The sequence below is a fragment of the Leptodactylus fuscus genome, chromosome 10 (assembly GCF_031893055.1).
Source record: "Leptodactylus fuscus isolate aLepFus1 chromosome 10, aLepFus1.hap2, whole genome shotgun sequence".
Lineage (NCBI taxonomy): Eukaryota > Metazoa > Chordata > Amphibia > Anura > Leptodactylidae > Leptodactylus > Leptodactylus fuscus.
The window spans coordinates 81,540,386-81,559,161 of NC_134274.1; the positions used below are offsets into that span (position 1 = coordinate 81,540,386).

At 47.9% G+C, this 18,776-nt stretch overlaps 2 protein-coding genes and 1 non-coding gene across 3 annotated transcripts; 2 read left to right on the plus strand and 1 right to left on the minus strand.

The window, feature by feature from the left end:
• The first annotated feature begins 3,250 nt into the window (after positions 1 to 3,250).
• On the plus strand, positions 3,251 to 3,694 carry LOC142183454 (histone H2A type 1). Its single transcript, XM_075258544.1, has one exon. It carries the CDS (start codon positions 3,252 to 3,254, stop codon positions 3,642 to 3,644), a length of 393 nt encoding a protein of 130 aa, XP_075114645.1. The 5' UTR covers position 3,251; the 3' UTR covers positions 3,645 to 3,694.
• A 673-nt stretch (positions 3,695 to 4,367) lies between these two features.
• On the minus strand, positions 4,368 to 4,914 carry LOC142183543 (histone H3). The gene has a single exon (XM_075258667.1). It carries the CDS (start codon positions 4,857 to 4,859, stop codon positions 4,449 to 4,451), a length of 411 nt encoding a protein of 136 aa, XP_075114768.1. The 5' UTR covers positions 4,860 to 4,914; the 3' UTR covers positions 4,368 to 4,448.
• Positions 4,915 to 17,566: 12,652 nt separating this feature from the next.
• On the plus strand, positions 17,567 to 17,672 carry LOC142183622 (U6 spliceosomal RNA). The gene has a single exon (XR_012711783.1). It is a non-coding gene; the product is annotated as a U6 spliceosomal RNA (small nuclear RNA).
• Positions 17,673 to 18,776: the final 1,104 nt, after the last annotated feature.

The following is an 18,776-nucleotide window of genomic DNA, read 5'->3' on the forward strand; positions in this document are numbered from 1 at the left end:
AGGCCAGTCCTGTTATAGTCCTTATTATATAATCCACAAGATACAGGTATTTCTGTGAGTATCTGTATTCTGCCCTTTACTTACAATAGACAGAGTAGGCCGTTCCGTGATTGGCTATATTTCAACACGTGACCTTCCGACAATGAAGTAGTCGACAACATACTATGTTAAAACCCATAAGAAGTAGGCATTTTTGTGATTGGCTACATTCAATCTATTTATTATAGATAAAGTAGGCCGCTTTGTGATTGGCCACATCTTAACACGTGACTTTTTGATAATGAAGCAGTAGATAATTCCATCATGTTAAAACCCATAAGAAGTAGGCATCTCTGTGATTGGCCAGTTTATCTCTATATACATCATGGATGAAAGTAGGCCACTCCATGATTGGCCATATGATATCATGTGACCTTTGTTAAACTACTTAGTGGCCATCCACAGTAAAAACCCATAGGGAATAGGCGACCCTGTGATTGGCTACAGTCATCTTCATATACAACGTGGACAAAAGGAGGCTGTCATGGGATTGGCTACATAACAACATGTGACCCTCTGACAATCTAGTAGTGGGCATTCCACTATGGCAAGACTCATAGGAAGTAGGCAAATCTGTGATTGGCTGGTTCTACTCTTTATACACTATGGGCTAAGGTAGGCCAGTCTGCTATTGGCCACATAACAACATGTGATCTTTTGCAAACTAAGCACAAGCACCCTTCTATAGTAAAAATCCATAGAAAATAGGCAACTCTGTGATTGGCTACAGTCACTCCTATATACACTATGGACAAAAGTAGGCTGTCTTGGGATTGGCTATATAACAACACATGATCGATCTTGCTCTTGGATACATAAGTTCTCCTTCAGGTCCGATGCCATTTCCCATGTCACTTAAATAGTAGGCAGTCCCCCTATTGGCTGTTAGGACCTTCATAGACTATAGTGGGATATGTAGGCTCACATATGTGCCGTGGTTATAGAAGATGTCTGAGTGAGCAATCATATTTGTCCACATGTTTTCTTTCAAGTCCGCCATCGATATAACATAGGGGCGGAGCTTAAGATGGGCCGCTCTATTCTGATTGGCTCCAAACTTTAAAAGCACACGGCCACATCTATACAGTATTTTTCTATTAACATACATCCCTATTTTATAAACTAGCCACTATATATATATATATATATATATATATATATATATATATATATATATATATATATATATATATATATATATATATACAGAAACATAACTTATTCATTACACATTGATCATTTCAGTATCATTTTAAACATTTTAATTACAAATGCTGCCGGCCATGTTTTCAGTAAAATGTCATTCTTTTATTATTGTTTCTGACTATTTGATTGTGATCATTATTGCTATTACTTTATTATATGTTTGTTTTGTGTTTTTCTGGATGGGAAATGTGACAATGTAGAGTGGCTGGATTCTTGCTCCGTGTCGGTGTCGTCTCTCCGCACACGCATGTAATATGACCATATTGACTTATGAACTCTTCTGGCAAATTTTGCATCCTGGAAAGAGATAAATTAGGATATATAATTAGGAAAGAAAGATAAGCAATTTTGTTATTGAAAACTTTATTTCTGTTTGTTCTTTATCTTCTTTTCTCTGACTGGTGACCACTTCCGCTATTATGCAGTAGGCAGGTACTTCCGGACATATGCACATCCTAGTTCTTTTAGTATATAAGTTCTCATTGAAGAGTTGCCAACATGCCATGATTAAGGTGCTTCGGCACTGAAACGCGTCGGCGTTAAACACTACCACCTCTGTACATGGACTACATTACTCTGAGATGTCCGAATTTTTAATGTGAAAAATAAAAGCGAAGTTTTAATCTAATCTCCCGACACAAGAGTTCTGGCTGCTGGATCCTTTTTTCTTTACTGCATCATTGCGGCTCCGACCGGAGGGAGTCTTTTACCTGACAATCCGTGAGGACTCTCCAGGAGAACACCGGAAATATGGAACTGGAAGGCAACAATTTTTCTCTTTTCATTTTGGACACTGCTCAAAAACTATCTTACTATTAAGGGGCTGAATGCATACCATATTTGTTTGCAGTCCTGTTATACTCCCTGCGTGTATACACTAGCTGGGCCAGTCCCGTTATACTCCCTGCGTGTATACACTAGCTGGGCCAGTCCCGTTATACTCCCTGTGTGTATACACTAGCTGGGCCAGTCCCGTTATACTCCCTGTGTGTATACACTAGCTGGGCCGGTCCCGTTATACTCCCTGTGTGTATACACTAGCTGGGCCAGTCCCGTTATACTCCCCGCGTGTATACACTAGCTGGTCCAGTCCCGTTATACTGCCTGTGTGTATACACTAGCTGGGCCAGTCCCGTTATACTCCCTGTGTGTATACACTAGCTGGGCCGGTCCCGTCACACTCCCTGCGTGTATACACTAGCTGGGCCAGTCCCGTTATACTCCCCGCGTGTATACACTAGCTGGGCCAGTCCCGTTATACTCCCTGTGTGTATACACTAGCTGGGCCAGTCCCGTTACGCTCCCTGCGTGTATACACTAGCTAGGCCAGTCCCGTTGGCGCCTAAATCTGACAATCCTCATTCTATACACTAGCGGACCTGAAAGAGAACAAGGACAGTGGAGTCGTCTCCTATTGGCTGAAGCCATCTATCTCGGCGCTGATTGGCTGACCTCACAACTGTTCGGCATTTGGAATGTCCCGCTTATTGTACGTGACCGGCTCACACACGTAACAATCGTACAGCGCGTGTCTTATCCCGATATATTGTGATAGGTTTGCGCATGTCACTGATGCAGATTGTCAGCTTTGGCGGCCACATACAGCTCAGTGTGAATTAGGCCATAGATCTGTAGCCTCGGTCACTATAACGAGCAGTAAATACCGGATAAATCTGGACTAGAGGCGCCGAAACACAAGCGGGAGTTCTGGCGGGATCCCCTCACCATTCATTCAATGGAATTTCAAATAGACAACGCAATGACGTCACCGGCGTCTTCATGAAGGCGGAGCCAGCTGATCCTAAATGTCCAATCCTGTAAGTGCTCGGCGATTACGTCACAACAACGATGTTCCTCCTGATTGGTGCTATTTCAATGCCATAGAGCCTCATTGATTGGCTTGGATAACAACCAATCACTGGCGCCGGCTGCTTGTCCTTGCGGGTATAAATGAGGAGGCGGCCTAAGCGCTGGAGCTTCACGGAGATTCACTCGTAGGAAGAAGGATGTCTGGACGCGGCAAGCAAGGAGGCAAAACCCGCGCTAAGGCCAAGACTCGCTCATCCCGGGCGGGACTTCAGTTCCCCGTCGGTCGTGTGCACAGGCTTCTCCGCAAGGGCAACTACGCCGAGAGGGTTGGTGCTGGTGCTCCCGTCTACCTGGCGGCCGTACTGGAGTATCTGACCGCTGAGATCCTGGAGTTGGCTGGTAATGCTGCACGGGACAACAAGAAGACCCGCATCATCCCCCGTCACCTGCAGCTGGCCGTGCGCAATGACGAGGAGCTGAACAAACTGCTGGGTGGCGTGACCATCGCCCAGGGAGGCGTCCTGCCCAACATCCAGGCCGTGCTGCTGCCCAAGAAGACCGAGAGCAGCAAGCCCAGCAAGAGCAAGTGAGCGCCGCTCCCACCCCATCCGTCTATACAAGCAAAGGCTCTTCTAAGAGCCACCACCTTGTCTACAGCAGAGCTGCCTCCCGTCTACAATACGGGCTGTCCGTCTATTCTGAAGCCAGACCGGCGGCCCTTACAGGGAAGCACCGTGGGGTGACTGAGCGGGAGGAGGATTCACTCTGTAGGGAGATGTGGTGCGGGCGCGGGGTTTTGTGTCAGGTCGGGCTGGTGGTAATACTCTCCGCCGGGGCAGGTTTAGGAGAAGCTGCGATGAAACGGTATGTGAAGGGCTGATACAAAGCTTCTACCGCAGGATCCGGCGCTCACCTCCGCTTTATCTCCTCTCACACGGTTGGTGATTTTGAAAATCGCCGATTTCTATTCTGTGACCGTTACAAGCAGCGCGAGAGCCGGCAGCGTCACGTGGTGCAGAGGGAGAAAGCGCGCGAATTTCAAACACTCAATAACGCTCAGCATTTCCCCTCATGACACTGTCAGTTACATCCTCCGCTCCTCAGAAGGGAGACTGAGCGGAAGAGTCAGCAACACATCGGGGCAGCAGCGGTGAGGTTACTGTAGAGGGCGCTGCAGATAGATATGTATCATTATATATAAGGGAGGGAGGGAGCGAGACCCGGTGCCGCTACTCAGTGACTGTAAGGGAAAGGGTAACCTCTCTATTAGCAGCCAGTGAAGGCTTCTCTTCTCCCCTCCCGAGAGGAGAAAGACAACGGCTACAGCTCGTCTGAGGGAGGATTTGGTGGCTCTGAGAAGAGCCTTTGTGTTGTCAGACGGTGCCTGGGCAGATTTAAGCCCTCTCCCCACGAATCCTGCGGGCCAGCTGGATGTCTTTGGGCATGATGGTGACCCTCTTGGCGTGGATGGCGCACAGGTTGGTGTCCTCAAAGAGCCCGACCAGGTAAGCTTCGCTAGCTTCCTGCAGGGCCATGACGGCGGAGCTCTGGAAGCGGAGATCCGTCTTGAAGTCCTGGGCGATCTCTCGGACCAGGCGCTGGAAGGGAAGCTTACGGATCAGCAGCTCGGTGGACTTCTGGTAGCGGCGGATTTCACGCAGAGCGACTGTACCAGGGCGGTAGCGGTGAGGCTTCTTCACTCCGCCGGTGGCGGGAGCGCTCTTCCTGGCGGCCTTAGTGGCCAGCTGCTTGCGGGGAGCTTTCCCTCCGGTGGATTTGCGGGCGGTCTGCTTGGTTCTGGCCATCGCTTCTGTATAGACGTTACACAGCGGTGATATGAGCTGAGGAGCGGAAAGAGCGACATATTTATACAGCCGGGGCTCGTCCTCATTGGCTCATGGAAAGCCCGCCCCCTCCATCCCATTGGCCCAGGATTAGCTCTCATGCCCCTCCCCCTGCCCGAGCCCTGATCCTGTGCCGGGGAGTCACCTCTGCACTGCCGGCCTCACATCGCATCACAGCCGCAGCTTGTATCCTGGTGTGTATGTGTGTGCGGTACCGCTGGCTATGTGACCAGTCAGTGCGGCCAATAAGTGGCGCCATATCACCCCCGTGTGGCCACTGCAGAGAACCGCACACTCCGAATAAGAACCGCAACCGGATCCAACTGCTGAACAAGAGGGAAACACGATCCCAATGCGGAACAGCGGCATTGCATGGCTAGAACCGCTTTGGGGTAACGCCCTGGTCTGCACGCTGGTAATAGCCGCGAGGCTGCCGCTTCTGTCATGTGGACTGCAGCAGTCTATGAATAGTGAACCCCGGGTGCGGGCTGTGCAGTTCCACGCTGATCCAGATGGGGGCGCGGGGAACAAACGGCACAGCTCGGGAGACCCTGTATATACGGATCCCAGCCAGCAGGTGGCGCACAGATACTACATAGGACGGTTACCGTGTGTGTGTGTGTGGGGGGGGGGGTTCTGTAGTTTTTTTTCTTGTATATGTTGCTGTTGTGCTTTCATACACAAGGTGGCGCCTCAGCCTTCTATTGGTTTCTAGTGGGTCCTCAGAGCCATAGCACAGGCTCACAGCAGCACATTTGTATTGCAGCTCTGGCCTTGACTGGAGTCTGAAAAGACTTCGGGCTAAAGGGCGAGTTCACACAGAGTTTTTTTTGCAGGCTGCCTCTGACTTCAATGGGAGCCAATTGCTTTTTTTCTAGGCTAGCGAGATGCCCTATCCTGCCGCAGCGCGGGGCCGCTCTCTTCTAGGCGGAATGTGGCTCCTCCGTGTGAATATACCCTAACAGTGACTGACTGGAGCAGAGGGATAGAAGAGCCCACAAGAGCTTCCAATGTATGAAGGAAGGGGAGAGATCCAGTGGCTGAGGGGAGAGGCTGCTCACATGGCGCTGTGGTGGGGCAGTGTTATTGCAGGCTGAAGGCTTTCGGCTGAGCGCTGCACTGGGAGACTCTTGTCCTCCTGACACAGGACTCCCCTGACTTGCTGTTGCTCTCCCACTCACTCAGAAGAAGATCCTGGCCAATTGCCTTATTCACAGCCCGACCCTCGGTGCCCTATTGACGACCTTTCACATACATACCTGTGATAGGATGGGAAGATAGGAGGGAATAAAAGCTCTGATCTGCCCTCAACACTCAAATCATTGAAACCTCAAGGCAAAAACTATTGAAGAAAAAACCTCCAGCTCGCCCCCTGAAGATGTCTGATCCTCTGTAGTATCCTAATTCCATGAAAGACACTGCTGTGGATGGAGCCCGTGACAGGGCAGAGAGCTTTGTGCTCCTTCCCCGGGAGCTGTGGGCGCAATGTGATGACATCACTCACATCGCACTTGCAGCTCCCTGAACAGTCCATGAGAAGAGACTGCACAGAGCGGCAGGGGAGCGAGGAGAGGAAACTTTCAGTGTCTTATTATGTTAGACTGGGGGCAGATGAAGGGGGCATTAAACTCGGGGAAGATTAAGTGGCCATTAAATTGAGGGAGATGAAGTGGAACATTAAACAGGGAGGGGGGGTCAGATCATGCTGGGACAGTGACATTAATCCGGGGACAGCTGGTTTGGGATATTAAACTGGGGGCAATAATAATGATTTTCCCTTTGCAAATACAAGTAAGGTCACTTTGCATTTAATGGACTGATGTCACATTGGCCTTGTGAAGGCTCCCGGCCCATCATTCTATTTCTTCTATTGCAGGCTACGCTAGGTAGTCTGCAATAGAAGAGCCGGTATTTTGCAATGCATTAGCATTAGAGATGAGCGAACAGCATTCAATCGAATATCAGGCTGCTTCTATTTCTTCTATTGCAGGATACGCTAGGTAGTCTGGGATCCATGTCAGCATGCGATATGCACGAGCTGACTTTTTCCCATAGGAATGCATTGGCCAGCGTTGATTGGCCGAATGCCATACTGTCAGGATACGGAGTCGCGGCGGTCTCCTTGCTGCGCGGCGTCTCCCTGGGAGACGTGTTAGGAGTTCTATTGGGTGTGCTTATGTAATGTCCCGGTACTGCTAGTCCAATTCCCTCTAATGCAGACCGAGATAGCATGGACATTTTCATATAAGGTAAATATTTTCCTCCCCCTTCATTCCTTCTATATATTTCTATTCTTCCAGAGCCAGCACACAGGGGGTCTATTAATGCGCCATCTTGTGGATGTTTTTGTGAACTGCACCTGCCTATACTTTGCCATTGTAATTTGAGTTGTAACTGTAAAGGGAGTGTCCATTATGATTAGCTGACCTCCAGGACCAATGAGGCTCCCTTGACTGGCCTGGAGGGAGAGTTGAGTGACCACCCTCTCTAGAGGGGGTTGGGGACGTTTTTGGCTGATGTCTTTTGTGTGGGGCTACAAGTGTAGACACAGCTGTGAGACAGAGCACATGGAGCATGGATAATGGCTTCCGACTTATCAGGGTGCACCAAGCAGAGATGTCTTCTTCCCTATCTTCAAGGCCCTTCTCAGAGAGCGTTTTCCTCTTAAGCTCTAATCTTACAAGTGCTGAAGTTGATGGACCTGGTTATCCATACATCTGGGACCCCCCACGTATATCTCTATCCAAGTAAGTCTTTGGGACAAATCTATATTTAAAGAAGCCCATAGCTAGTCTGGCAGAAATTGAGAATCTCCCGCTGCTAAGAAAAATTGTATTTGTTCTTCTACATACGTGTACCCAGTTTGTTGAGGACTAACCCCCTGGATACAGGCCATCTTTACAAGTATATACAAGTTAACTGCCAAGCAACCACTATCCAAAGCATTCTGCCCCATCCTCTGCTAATTGGACACTACCTGCAAAGATCGCTGTATTGTATGTGAAGAAGTCCTCCATATGTACATGTGTATTACTTTGTCCTGCTAGTAAAAAGAAAAGCAACGATTACCCCCGAAGCCTGGTTGTCTGTTGTCATTGTCAGATATCACGCAGGGGAGGGTAGTCGGGGACATCAAAAAGGGAAATTTTGTGCACATTCGGGACCCAGGGACTCCCTGCAAGCCGGCCACATCTGATATATTACCGTGATACCAGCCCTGGCCCTCCTGAGTGTTGCAAACCCCTTTTTGTGGCGTCACGAACAGGATTGTGCCTCTGTGCCTGCCTAAAGACTGTATGTTGCTTCTGGAGAACTACTGCTCCAAGACTAACCGATACTCTCTACAAAGTGGGGGTGAAAGCATTCTGCCTCTGTGCCTGCCTAAAGACTGTGTTGTTGTATGCCATGCTGTGTGACTGCATATTCCACCATTTTGGATTGACTAGCTTCTTGAGCAATTCAGCAGGAGTAAACTCCCCCCACCAAACTTCCCCCAGGTGCCAAAACTGGGTGTCGCCATCTCTATCCAACACTGAATCCAAATCCATCCCAGCTGTAACAAGACTCCAACTTCCCTGCCCCCAATTCTTTTTGCAAAGACTCCTTATCTCTTCAAGGATCAAAGTGATCATCCTGCCTGCAGCTCCTGCTCATCACTTCTGCCAGAACCTCCACTGCCATTGTCTGCTGTTACCTGCCATTCCTGGGATACAGATAAGTGCATTTTATAAAGTGACTTTGTATTTGCTGAGATTTGCATTTCATAAAAGAGACAGAAGCCTTATTATTTTACTTAAAGAGACAGTATCCTAATTTTTTCAAAAATGTCTACATCGCCTCGAGATGCCCTGTCTGGCGCAGATAACACTACAACCTCATCCTCCAGTTCTCCTGCACCTCAGGAGACAGCTACCATCTCTGCTTCAACTCCTGTTATAGCGACAGGCTTGCCTTTCTTTATAGGACCCTCCAGTCTTCCAAGTTACAGAGGGGATCCTCATACCCTTGCTCAGTTTCAGGAAAAGATATTGCGTACTCTTGAACTTGTATCACTTTCTCCCAAGCAACAGGTACAGCTTCTCTTAGGACAACTTGAAGGTCCAGCTGCTGAGGAAGTTCGTTCCTGGCCACCGACAGAAAAGACCACCGTTGACCAGGTCCTCACGCGTCTGAGAAAAGAATTCGAAGTCCAATCACCAACTGAGGTTCGTCTTAAATTCTATGACAGACGTCAGAGACCAGGTGAGACCCTCAGAGACTATGCACTTGCCCTCCAGTCAGCATATAGGGCTCTGCGCCAAGTTGACAACATTGATCCTACTGCTGCAGAAAGCATTATTACAGACAGGTTCATAGAAGGTGTGGACTCACGACTAATACAGAGTCAACTCCGCATGCTATCAGCCCAAAATCCAGACATGTCTTTTCTAGATTTTAAGACTTTGGCCCTACGAATAGTGGGAACTGATTCACCTTGTGCTAATTATTACTCTGCCACATATTCCCCAGACCTGGCTGGTGGAATCTCCGCTGCATCTCCATTACCTCCTATTGTGCCCATGCAGGCCACTCAGACTGTACAGGCTCCTACTCCTGCCACTATGCCCTCTACCACCGATGTTCTTGCTCAGGTAGTGGAATCTCTTTGCCAAGCCCTAAAGGAATTAAAAGGCCAGTCTGCATCATGTGAGCCCTCTTTATCTAGAACATTGCCTGCAGAGCCTCACTCTAGCCGCCCAAGTCCTGATAGGCTTCCTCCTGACCGGTCTTCACCACGTGAACGTCCTTATTGTACTTACTGTGAGCGTGTTGGGCATTACAAATACCAGTGCTTTAAGTTAAACGGGACACCACCGAGGCCAAGGGCCGCCCCTCGGGAGGTGAATCCAAAGGCCCAGGGGGACAATCGCCATGGACATCCAGATTCGTCTCCAAGTGCCCGTACACAACTATTTGGATTGAGGGTGTACCATTAGAAGCTTTAGTGGACACTGGGTCACAAGTAACAACTATTGGGCAACAAGCCTTTGAGAAATATTGGGACTCTGACATACTAAATTCTGTGGGCAAAGCGAAGTTACGTTTGATTGCAAGTAATGGTCAGCCTATATCCCAACTAGGTTACTGGGAACCTACCATTCGTATTGGTGATCGTGAATTACCACGACAAGGTGTAATTGTTACAGAGTCTCAGGGAATGGCTACACCAGTGGTATTAGGCATGAATGTTATGCGTCATGTATTCACTGAATTGCTAGATGCTTTGCATGCTTCTCTCCCTACTGCTACTCTTTCTTACAGGCAAGCTGTACAACGTACCATCAAAGTGCTCTGTGCCCAGCAGAAGTTTGCTAACCGTAATGGTGAAATCTGTCGTGTCCGTATCCAGGATGCCAGACCCGTCACTCTGACTCCTAACAGTGAGACTCTCATCTGGTGCCGAGTCCGTCCAGGCATTAACAACGAAGATTACGAAGCTCTTCTTGATCCTATTCAGATTGAAGGACAGCCGCTGGTGAAAGCCGCCAGAAGCATCGTCACCGTCTCCAACGGTAAAGTACCAGTACGGCTAGTCAACCTAAGTGATGCACCTATTGAATTGCACAAGTTTAAGTCAGTTGCTCAACTGTATCAGCTCAATTCAGAAGACATCCTAGATGATGAAGCACTTGCTTATCAAAAGTCAATTCATGTCCCTGCCGGAGGTACTCACAAACCTACTACCTTCTGGTGGAATGAACTCAACATTGGGGATGCGAATACCCCTAGGGAACACATCAATGGTGTCATCAAAGTTGCGAAACGGCACAGCCAAGCTTTCAGCAAGCATCCACTTGATTTTGGGAAAACCTCTTTGATCCAGCATAAAATCAACACAGGTGATCATCCTCCTTTCAAGGAAAGATACCGTCCAATCCCTCCTGCTAACTACCAGCAAGTAAAGAAGCTGATAAAGGAGATGAAAGACACCAAAGTCATCCAAGAAAGTCAAAGTCCTTGGGCAGCACCTATCGTTTTGGTAAGAAAGAAGGATGGTAACATCAGATTCTGTGTTGACTACAGAAGACTGAACGACATCACACATAAAGATGCCTATCCTCTTCCACGGATTGAAGAATCCCTCACTGCTCTTGGTTCAGCTGCATACTTCTCAACTCTCGACCTAACCAGTGGCTACTGGCAGGTCCCCATGGCTCCTGAGGATAGAGAAAAGACAGCTTTTACCACCCCGATGGGACTTTATGAGTTTAATAGCATGCCTTTTGGGTTGTGCAATGCCCCAGCAACATTCCAGCGACTCATGGAGAGATGTCTTGGCCACCTCAACTTCCAGAGTGTTTTGCTGTATCTCGATGATGTTGTTGTGTATTCTCGCACTTATGAAGACCATCTGAACAACCTAGCAGAAGTGTTCCAGGTTCTTATTGAACACGGCCTGAAGATAAAACCTTCAAAATGCCACCTGCTAAAACCAAAGGTCAATTACTTAGGTCATGTAGTCAGTGCTGAAGGTATCCAGCCTGATCCTGACAAGATCTCTGCTGTCAAAGACTGGGAAACTCCAAAGACAGTAAAGGAAGTCAGAAGTTTTCTAGGATTCGCGGGCTACTACCGCCGCTTTATACCTCACTTTGCACAGGTAGCGGAACCACTGACAGAATTGCTACGTGGTTGTCCTAAAGAAAACTCAAACAGAAGACTCCTAATTGATTGGTCTGAAAGACAAGAAACTGCATTCCAGACTTTGAAAGCCTTATTGACTTCTCCTCCAATTCTGGCTTATCCTGACTACAGCCATCCTTTCCGTCTCTATACAGATGCCAGCTATCAAGGCCTAGGAGCTGTACTGTCACAAGTCCAGGACAACAAAGAGAGAGTCATCGCTTATGCCAGCCGAAGCTTGAGAGGTGCTGAGAAGAACGATCACAATTACAGTTCGTTCAAGTTAGAGCTGCTTGGTGTTGTGTGGGCCGTCACAGAGAAATTCAAAGACTACCTTGCGGCTACACCATTTACCGTTTACACAGACAACAATCCTCTAGCTCACCTAAACACAGCACGGCTAGGTGCTCTCGAACAGAGATGGGCTTCCAGATTGGCGAACTATTGTTTCGACCTCAAATACCGCAGTGGTAAGACCAACGTAAACGCTGATGCTTTATCCCGTTTGCCTATAGGAGAAGAACCTCCTGAAGAAGACATGTGGGAAGATGTTGAGATGCCTCCCTTCTATCAGAAGTTTGCTACGCAGAACGTCATTGCTGCTACACAGCCTGAAGAAGGTCCTCAAGAGAAATCTGACCCACTTCAAGAACTATCTAGATGGCAAACCCTCCAGAAAGAATCTCGTGTCATAGGTGAAATCTATGATTACCTAATCACTGGAAGAATACCTGTCAGACTCAGAAGACGGTATACGGATACTGAGCTCAAACGCCTATGGAGGCAGCGCAAAAGACTTTTCATCCAGAAAGGCTTGATTCTGCGCAACACCTTAGATCCTGTTTCCGGTGAGAGGTTGCACCAAATTCTCATTCCTAGGCGGGATGCCAAGATCATTCTTGATGCCTACCACGATCAATCTGGACACTTTGGAGTGCAGAAAACTGAAGCCACCATACGCCAACGCTTCTATTGGATTGGAATGCGTGCTGACATTGAGAGTTGGTGTAGTGAATGTCCAGCCTGCAACCTTACAAAGACTGGTAAGAAGGATGCTAGAGCACCACTACATCCCATCCATACTCAGAGACCAAACGAACTAGTTGCTCTTGACCATGTGAAGTTAGCCCCGACTCGTTCAGGCTACTCATATGCCCTTACCATGGTGGACCACTACTCCAAGTGGGTTGTCGTTGTGCCAGTTAAAGACCTCACCGCACGTACCACAGCCATCACATTCTACCGCGAATATGTGAGACACTACGGGTGTCCTGAAGCAGTCCTAACTGACAGAGGACCTGCATTCGAGTCACAGCTTTTCCAAGAACTATGCCAGTTCCATGAATGCAAAAAGCTGAGAACAACTGCCTACCATCCCCAAGGGAATGGACTTTGTGAGAAGGTTAACCAGATCTTCATCAACATGCTGAGAACAGCATCTTTCACCAAACAAGCAGAATGGCCTCAACTACTTGATGAATTAGTGGAGATCTACAATAACACTACCCACTGTTCTACAGGCTATTCACCATACTTCTTAATGTTTGGAAGACAAGGTCAACTTCCAAAAGACCGTGCTTTAGGAATTCAGATACCAGATGTGATCAACCCTCTGCCAAAGACTGATTGGGTTCTAGAACATCAGCGCCGAATGCAAGAAGCGCAAGAGATAGTCGACTGTCGCATGAAGGAAGCTCACAGACGACAAGAAGAGAACTACAACCAAAGAGCTAATGCTACACCTTTACACATTGGTGACAAAGTATGGTTAAAGAAGTACCACAGAACTGGAAAACTTGATTCTCTTTGGGAAGCGGAGCCCTACACCATTACAGCCATTCCCTATCCAGAGTCCGATGTTTATGAAGTAAAGAAACCAGGCATGGCTCCACAAACAGTGCATCGGAACCGCATCAAATTGTGCACCAGAGAGGACTCACTGAGGATGTCAGCACCACCACAAGCTACAACTGTCTACCAACCAGTTCCTGTGATGGCAACTCCTCCAAGACTGCCTTCTGTAGATGAATCGATCTTTAGATCTCAATTTCTTATCCCCAGCTGTTACCAGTTTGTTCCTGTTCCAGTTCCTATCCCGACTCATGTTCCGGTTCCAATTGTTGCCCCGGAACCAACACAAGATGAAATTCCGGACTCCAGTGTTGCTGCTCCTGAACCAACACAAGATGGAATTCCGGACTCCAGTGTTGCTGCTCCTGAATCAACACAAGATGAAATTCCGGACTCCAGTGTTGCTGCTCCTGAATCAACACAAGATGAAATTCCGGACTCCAGTGTTGCTGCTCCAATTGCTGCTCCTGAACCAGCACAAGATGGAGTTCCAGTTTCCAGTGTTCCTACGCAAGTAGAAGACCAAGTGCTGAGGCGATCAGAGCGAAGTACCAAGGGAACTCCCCCAGCTCGCTATAGAGACTGAGCAACCATATCCTTTCATATATATATATATATATATACTTTGCCTCTTTCATATACCTATGTTCTTATTAATTAGTTAGTTAGCAACCGTTTAAGCCTCCATACCTGGGTAATCCCAAGCATTTTGTTATGTTCTTGTTTTGCATTACATATTTCTCTACAGCCTATGGACTACTGAGGACTGTATTTGTGCCACATAGTGCCTACCCTGAGCCTTTCCATGGACAATGCCCTATTGCTGAAAGAGACTCTACCCACCTATTGGCATTATGTTTCTACTGTTTATTATGTTTTGGTTTTGCATATAATCACGGAGTATCGTTCTTGTACATAAGTCATGTCACATTGTTGTTTGCCATTATTCTGTTTATTGTTTCTCAGGTATCCAGCCCTACTACCTGTGCGCATCCCATCTCTCTAGGTTCCTCCGCGCTAGTTAGTCGCCGAGGACGGCTCTTTTCTTAGTGGGGGTGTATGTAATGTCCCGGTACTGCTAGTCCAATTCCCTCTAATGCAGACCGAGATAGCATGGACATTTTCATATAAGGTAAATATTTTCCTCCCCCTTCATTCCTTCTATATATTTCTATTCTTCCAGAGCCAGCACACAGGGGGTCTATTAATGCGCCATCTTGTGGATGTTTTTGTGAACTGCACCTGCCTATACTTTGCCATTGTAATTTGAGTTGTAACTGTAAAGGGAGTGTCCATTATGATTAGCTGACCTCCAGGACCAATGAGGCTCCCTTGACTGGCCTGGAGGGAGAGTTGAGTGACCACCCTCTCTAGAGGGGGTTGGGGACGTTTTTGGCTGATGTCTTTTGTGTGGGGCTACAAGTGTAGACACAGCTGTGAGACAGAGCACATGGAGCATGGATAATGGCTTCCGACTTATCAGGGTGCACCAAGCAGAGATGTCTTCTTCCCTATCTTCAAGGCCCTTCTCAGAGAGCGTTTTCCTCTTAAGCTCTAATCTTACAAGTGCTGAAGTTGATGGACCTGGTTATCCATACATCTGGGACCCCCCACGTATATCTCTATCCAAGTAAGTCTTTGGGACAAATCTATATTTAAAGAAGCCCATAGCTAGTCTGGCAGAAATTGAGAATCTCCCGCTGCTAAGAAAAATTGTATTTGTTCTTCTACATACGTGTACCCAGTTTGTTGAGGACTAACCCCCTGGATACAGGCCATCTTTACAAGTATATACAAGTTAACTGCCAAGCAACCACTATCCAAAGCATTCTGCCCCATCCTCTGCTAATTGGACACTACCTGCAAAGATCGCTGTATTGTATGTGAAGAAGTCCTCCATATGTACATGTGTATTACTTTGTCCTGCTAGTAAAAAGAAAAGCAACGATTACCCCCGAAGCCTGGTTGTCTGTTGTCATTGTCAGATATCACGCAGGGGAGGGTAGTCGGGGACATCAAAAAGGGAAATTTTGTGCACATTCGGGACCCAGGGACTCCCTGCAAGCCGGCCACATCTGATATATTACCGTGATACCAGCCCTGGCCCTCCTGAGTGTTGCACTTAGGTCATTAAGGGTTAATCTTTTCCTTGCCTTCAGTCTCCATGTCATTAGCCATCAGGTGTTTTCTCTGCTGCTATTTAAACCCCACCCAGGCATGGATCCTTGCCAGCCATTCACTTTGGGTTTCCTGGTCCCCCTGCTCAGTCTGTTTCCCTGTCTGTTTGTATTCGGTCTGTTCTCTTGGTTTATTTACCTGGCTTGTATTTTTGACTATCCCTTGTCTTTTGATTCGGTACCTTTATTATATCTCCTGGCTTGACCTCTTGCTCGTCTGACCTCGCCTTCTCTTCTGTGTCTTGCTGGGACTTGTGGTCCTCCCTGGTTCCATGCTGTTTAGTCTTTTGTTTTGCATTGCAGTTACACTGTGCTTTCTGTTTAGGGGTGACCCCTGTAACTCCAGTCCCTAGGACTTTCAGGGACTCCTCTCCCCTTATCCTAGCCGCCGGATAGAAGGTTAGGAGCCGTGGTAGGCGCACTTCAATTAGGAAGTGCATTGGTCTGCCTCATCTCAGATATTACAGCATAGTTATAGCTGCAGGGCCTGCGACCCCTTTTGTCCTTAGCTGCACAGTGTTGCTTTCCCAGCTGTGTCGTTTTGCACTGCCTGACCCCGACTCCAATCCTTACAGTGGCTATTTGCCACAAGTTTTTGGATACGCTCACTGAACACTTAGATCTTCTCCAGGAGGCGGTAGTGGCCCTTTCCTCTTTGCTGGGACTATCTGGGCTGACCTTTTTAGCTAGGCCTAAAACTCTGAAGTCACGGGCAGAAAAAAACTCTCCTTTCCTGGAGGTGTCTGGAGCACCAGGCCTCATCTTCCTGCTGTTTTCAGCATTTTTTCCCTACTTTTGTGGTTCCACCTCTCGCTCTGGAGGACAGGCTTCCCGGGACTCTTGATCAAATTAGCTATTAGCTAATGAAAGCTCATTTCATTAGGAGCTGCCTGGCAGTTCCTGCAGCTAGTTCTCCAGGCCCTCCACTTCCTTGCCATCTCTTGCTCTCCTTCCTAGAGCTTTTGGCTTGGCAGCGTAGACGGTGCCTGTGTCCGAGAAATGGTATATACGGTTATACCATAGTTCAATTTGTCTCCTTCCCCCCGCTCGAGCGGCCGTTGTTTCTCTAGGCCGTCTTCATTCTACCATAGCAGGGAGTCATCGTCCCCGTTCCCACTTCTTTCCTTCAGACTAGCCTCTGTCCCCCTCAGTATTTACCAAAGTGATGGCAGTTCTCATGGCCCTCCTCTGTTTCACAGGTGGCACCATGATTCCATTCTAGGATGGCCTGCTGGTGAAAGCCGCCTCCAAGTCAGACAAACTGACCAGCTTGCGCATTACCTTGGACCTTTCTTTGCAGATTCAGCTGGCTTATCAATGTGGAAAGCCTTGTTTCAAGCATTCTGAACATAAGGAGTTCCTGGGCATGATCCTCTACATGAACCAGGGCAAGGTCCTCCTCCAAGATTCTCTCTTTGGTCCGGTGTGTTCAGCTTTCGGAGGAAGTGTACATGCACGCTTCTATTCTGCATGTGGGTCCAGGGCACGATAATCTCGACCTTCATGGTCATTCCTTTCACTCAGTTCCATTCGTGTCCTCTGTAGTTGGCGATTTCTGGGCGCTGGGACAGTTCTTCGGCCTCTCCAGTCCACCTGATTCTTCTGCTTTTTCAGGTTCATGAAAGCTCTTTTAGTGGCTTTCCTCCAAAGGAATATCTCAGGGAAAGCCCTTCCGTTTGTAGGTGATTTTTCACAGATGCTAGCCTCTTAGGCTGTGGAGCAATCCTTGGTGCCTTGACCATTCATGGCCTGTGGTCCTAGGCAGAGTCCTCCCACCAAATCAACCTGCTAGAGCTGAGGGCCATCTTCTTAGCCCTATGTCAATGGACCTATCTCCTCCAAGGATATCCAGTTAGTCCAGTCTGACTTCTCCACCGTGGTGGTCTACTTGAACCTTCAAGGGGGCACCAGAAGCCGGATAGTTTTGTTATGGAGGCCTCCCATTGTCTTTGGGCAGAATGCCACGTTCCAACTCTCATGCTCCTTTCGTCAGCACATTAACTAAAATTGGAATGATACAGAGAAGATTATCTTGGCCCTTTGTTAGGATGACTCAAAATTTTGCGGAGCGTTCCATAACTCAGTGGTCCACTTTCCAGACGTGGACAATAGGCAGGTTTTTTTTGTGTGTTTTTATTTTGTTGTTTTTTAAATCATCTGTGTTTCTGTTGGGGTATGCCCACCGCTGTGACCTTCGCCTCCAGTCTAAACCACAAGATTACCCTGCTATGCTGCCAGGTCTCTGATCCTCATCCATTGCCACCGACACTCCCATCATTCCCTGGTCAGACTTTTGCCTTCTGTACCTGTTCCATTCTCTTCCTCTTCTCCCTCGTGTCCTCGAGACTCAAGACCGAGGAGGTTCCAGCCATCCTGGTGGTGCTAGATTGGCCCTGATATGCAGATCTCATGTACCTGCTGGCAGACGCTCCTTGGCTTCTTCCTCTGCAGGAATTTCTCCATTCTTTTTTTCCCAGGATCCTGGCCTTCCCTCCAATCTGGTCTGGGTCGTCTTTCCTTAAGGACAGTGTTCTGTTCTCTTGGAACCATGGGATCTTAACCTCGTCCTCAAGGTAGTTCAGGCTCCCCTCTTTGAGCCTTTGTGGATATTCCTCTCCACCTCCTGTTTGGGAAGGTGCTTTCCTGGTGGCTATTTTCTCTATTTGTAGGGTCTGTGGGCTGGCTGTCTCTTTTTATGGCATCCTCCCCTTCTGGTTATCCACAGGGATAATTTTATCCTCCGTCCACCACAGTTTTCCTATCTAAGGAAGTCTCCTCTTCCACGTGAATGTCCCCTTCCTGCCTGGCTCTTGTCCAGGCAAATTGAGGTCTATTTGTCTCGCACCCATCCTTCTGAAGTTCAAATGCTTTGTTTGCCCTCCTTGAGGGTCCTCAGAAGGGTTTGCCTGTTTCCAAGGTTTCCTTTTTCTATGGATTTGGTCTGTCATTAGAGAAGCTTATTGGGTAAAGCTCTGCCCTTCCACGCTACAGCACATTCCATGAGAGCTGTTGGAGTTCCCTGGGCTGTTTGGCATCAGGCTACTGCTGTCCACATCTGCAAGGCTGTCACCTGTTTTTTTTTCCATACATACCTTTTCAAAATTTTTACAAGATCCGCTCTCTGGCTTGTGCCAATGCTGGGTGACAGTTTTTGCAAGCAGCTGTGTGCTAGCTATTTCGCATGGCT

Excerpts from the sequence above, each read along its gene's own strand:
- LOC142183454 (XM_075258544.1), top strand. The coding sequence starts at position 3,252 with ATGTCTGGACGCGGCAAGCAAGGAGGCAAAACCCGCGCTAAGGCCAAG.
- LOC142183543 (XM_075258667.1), bottom strand. The coding sequence starts at position 4,859 with ATGGCCAGAACCAAGCAGACCGCCCGCAAATCCACCGGAGGGAAAGCT.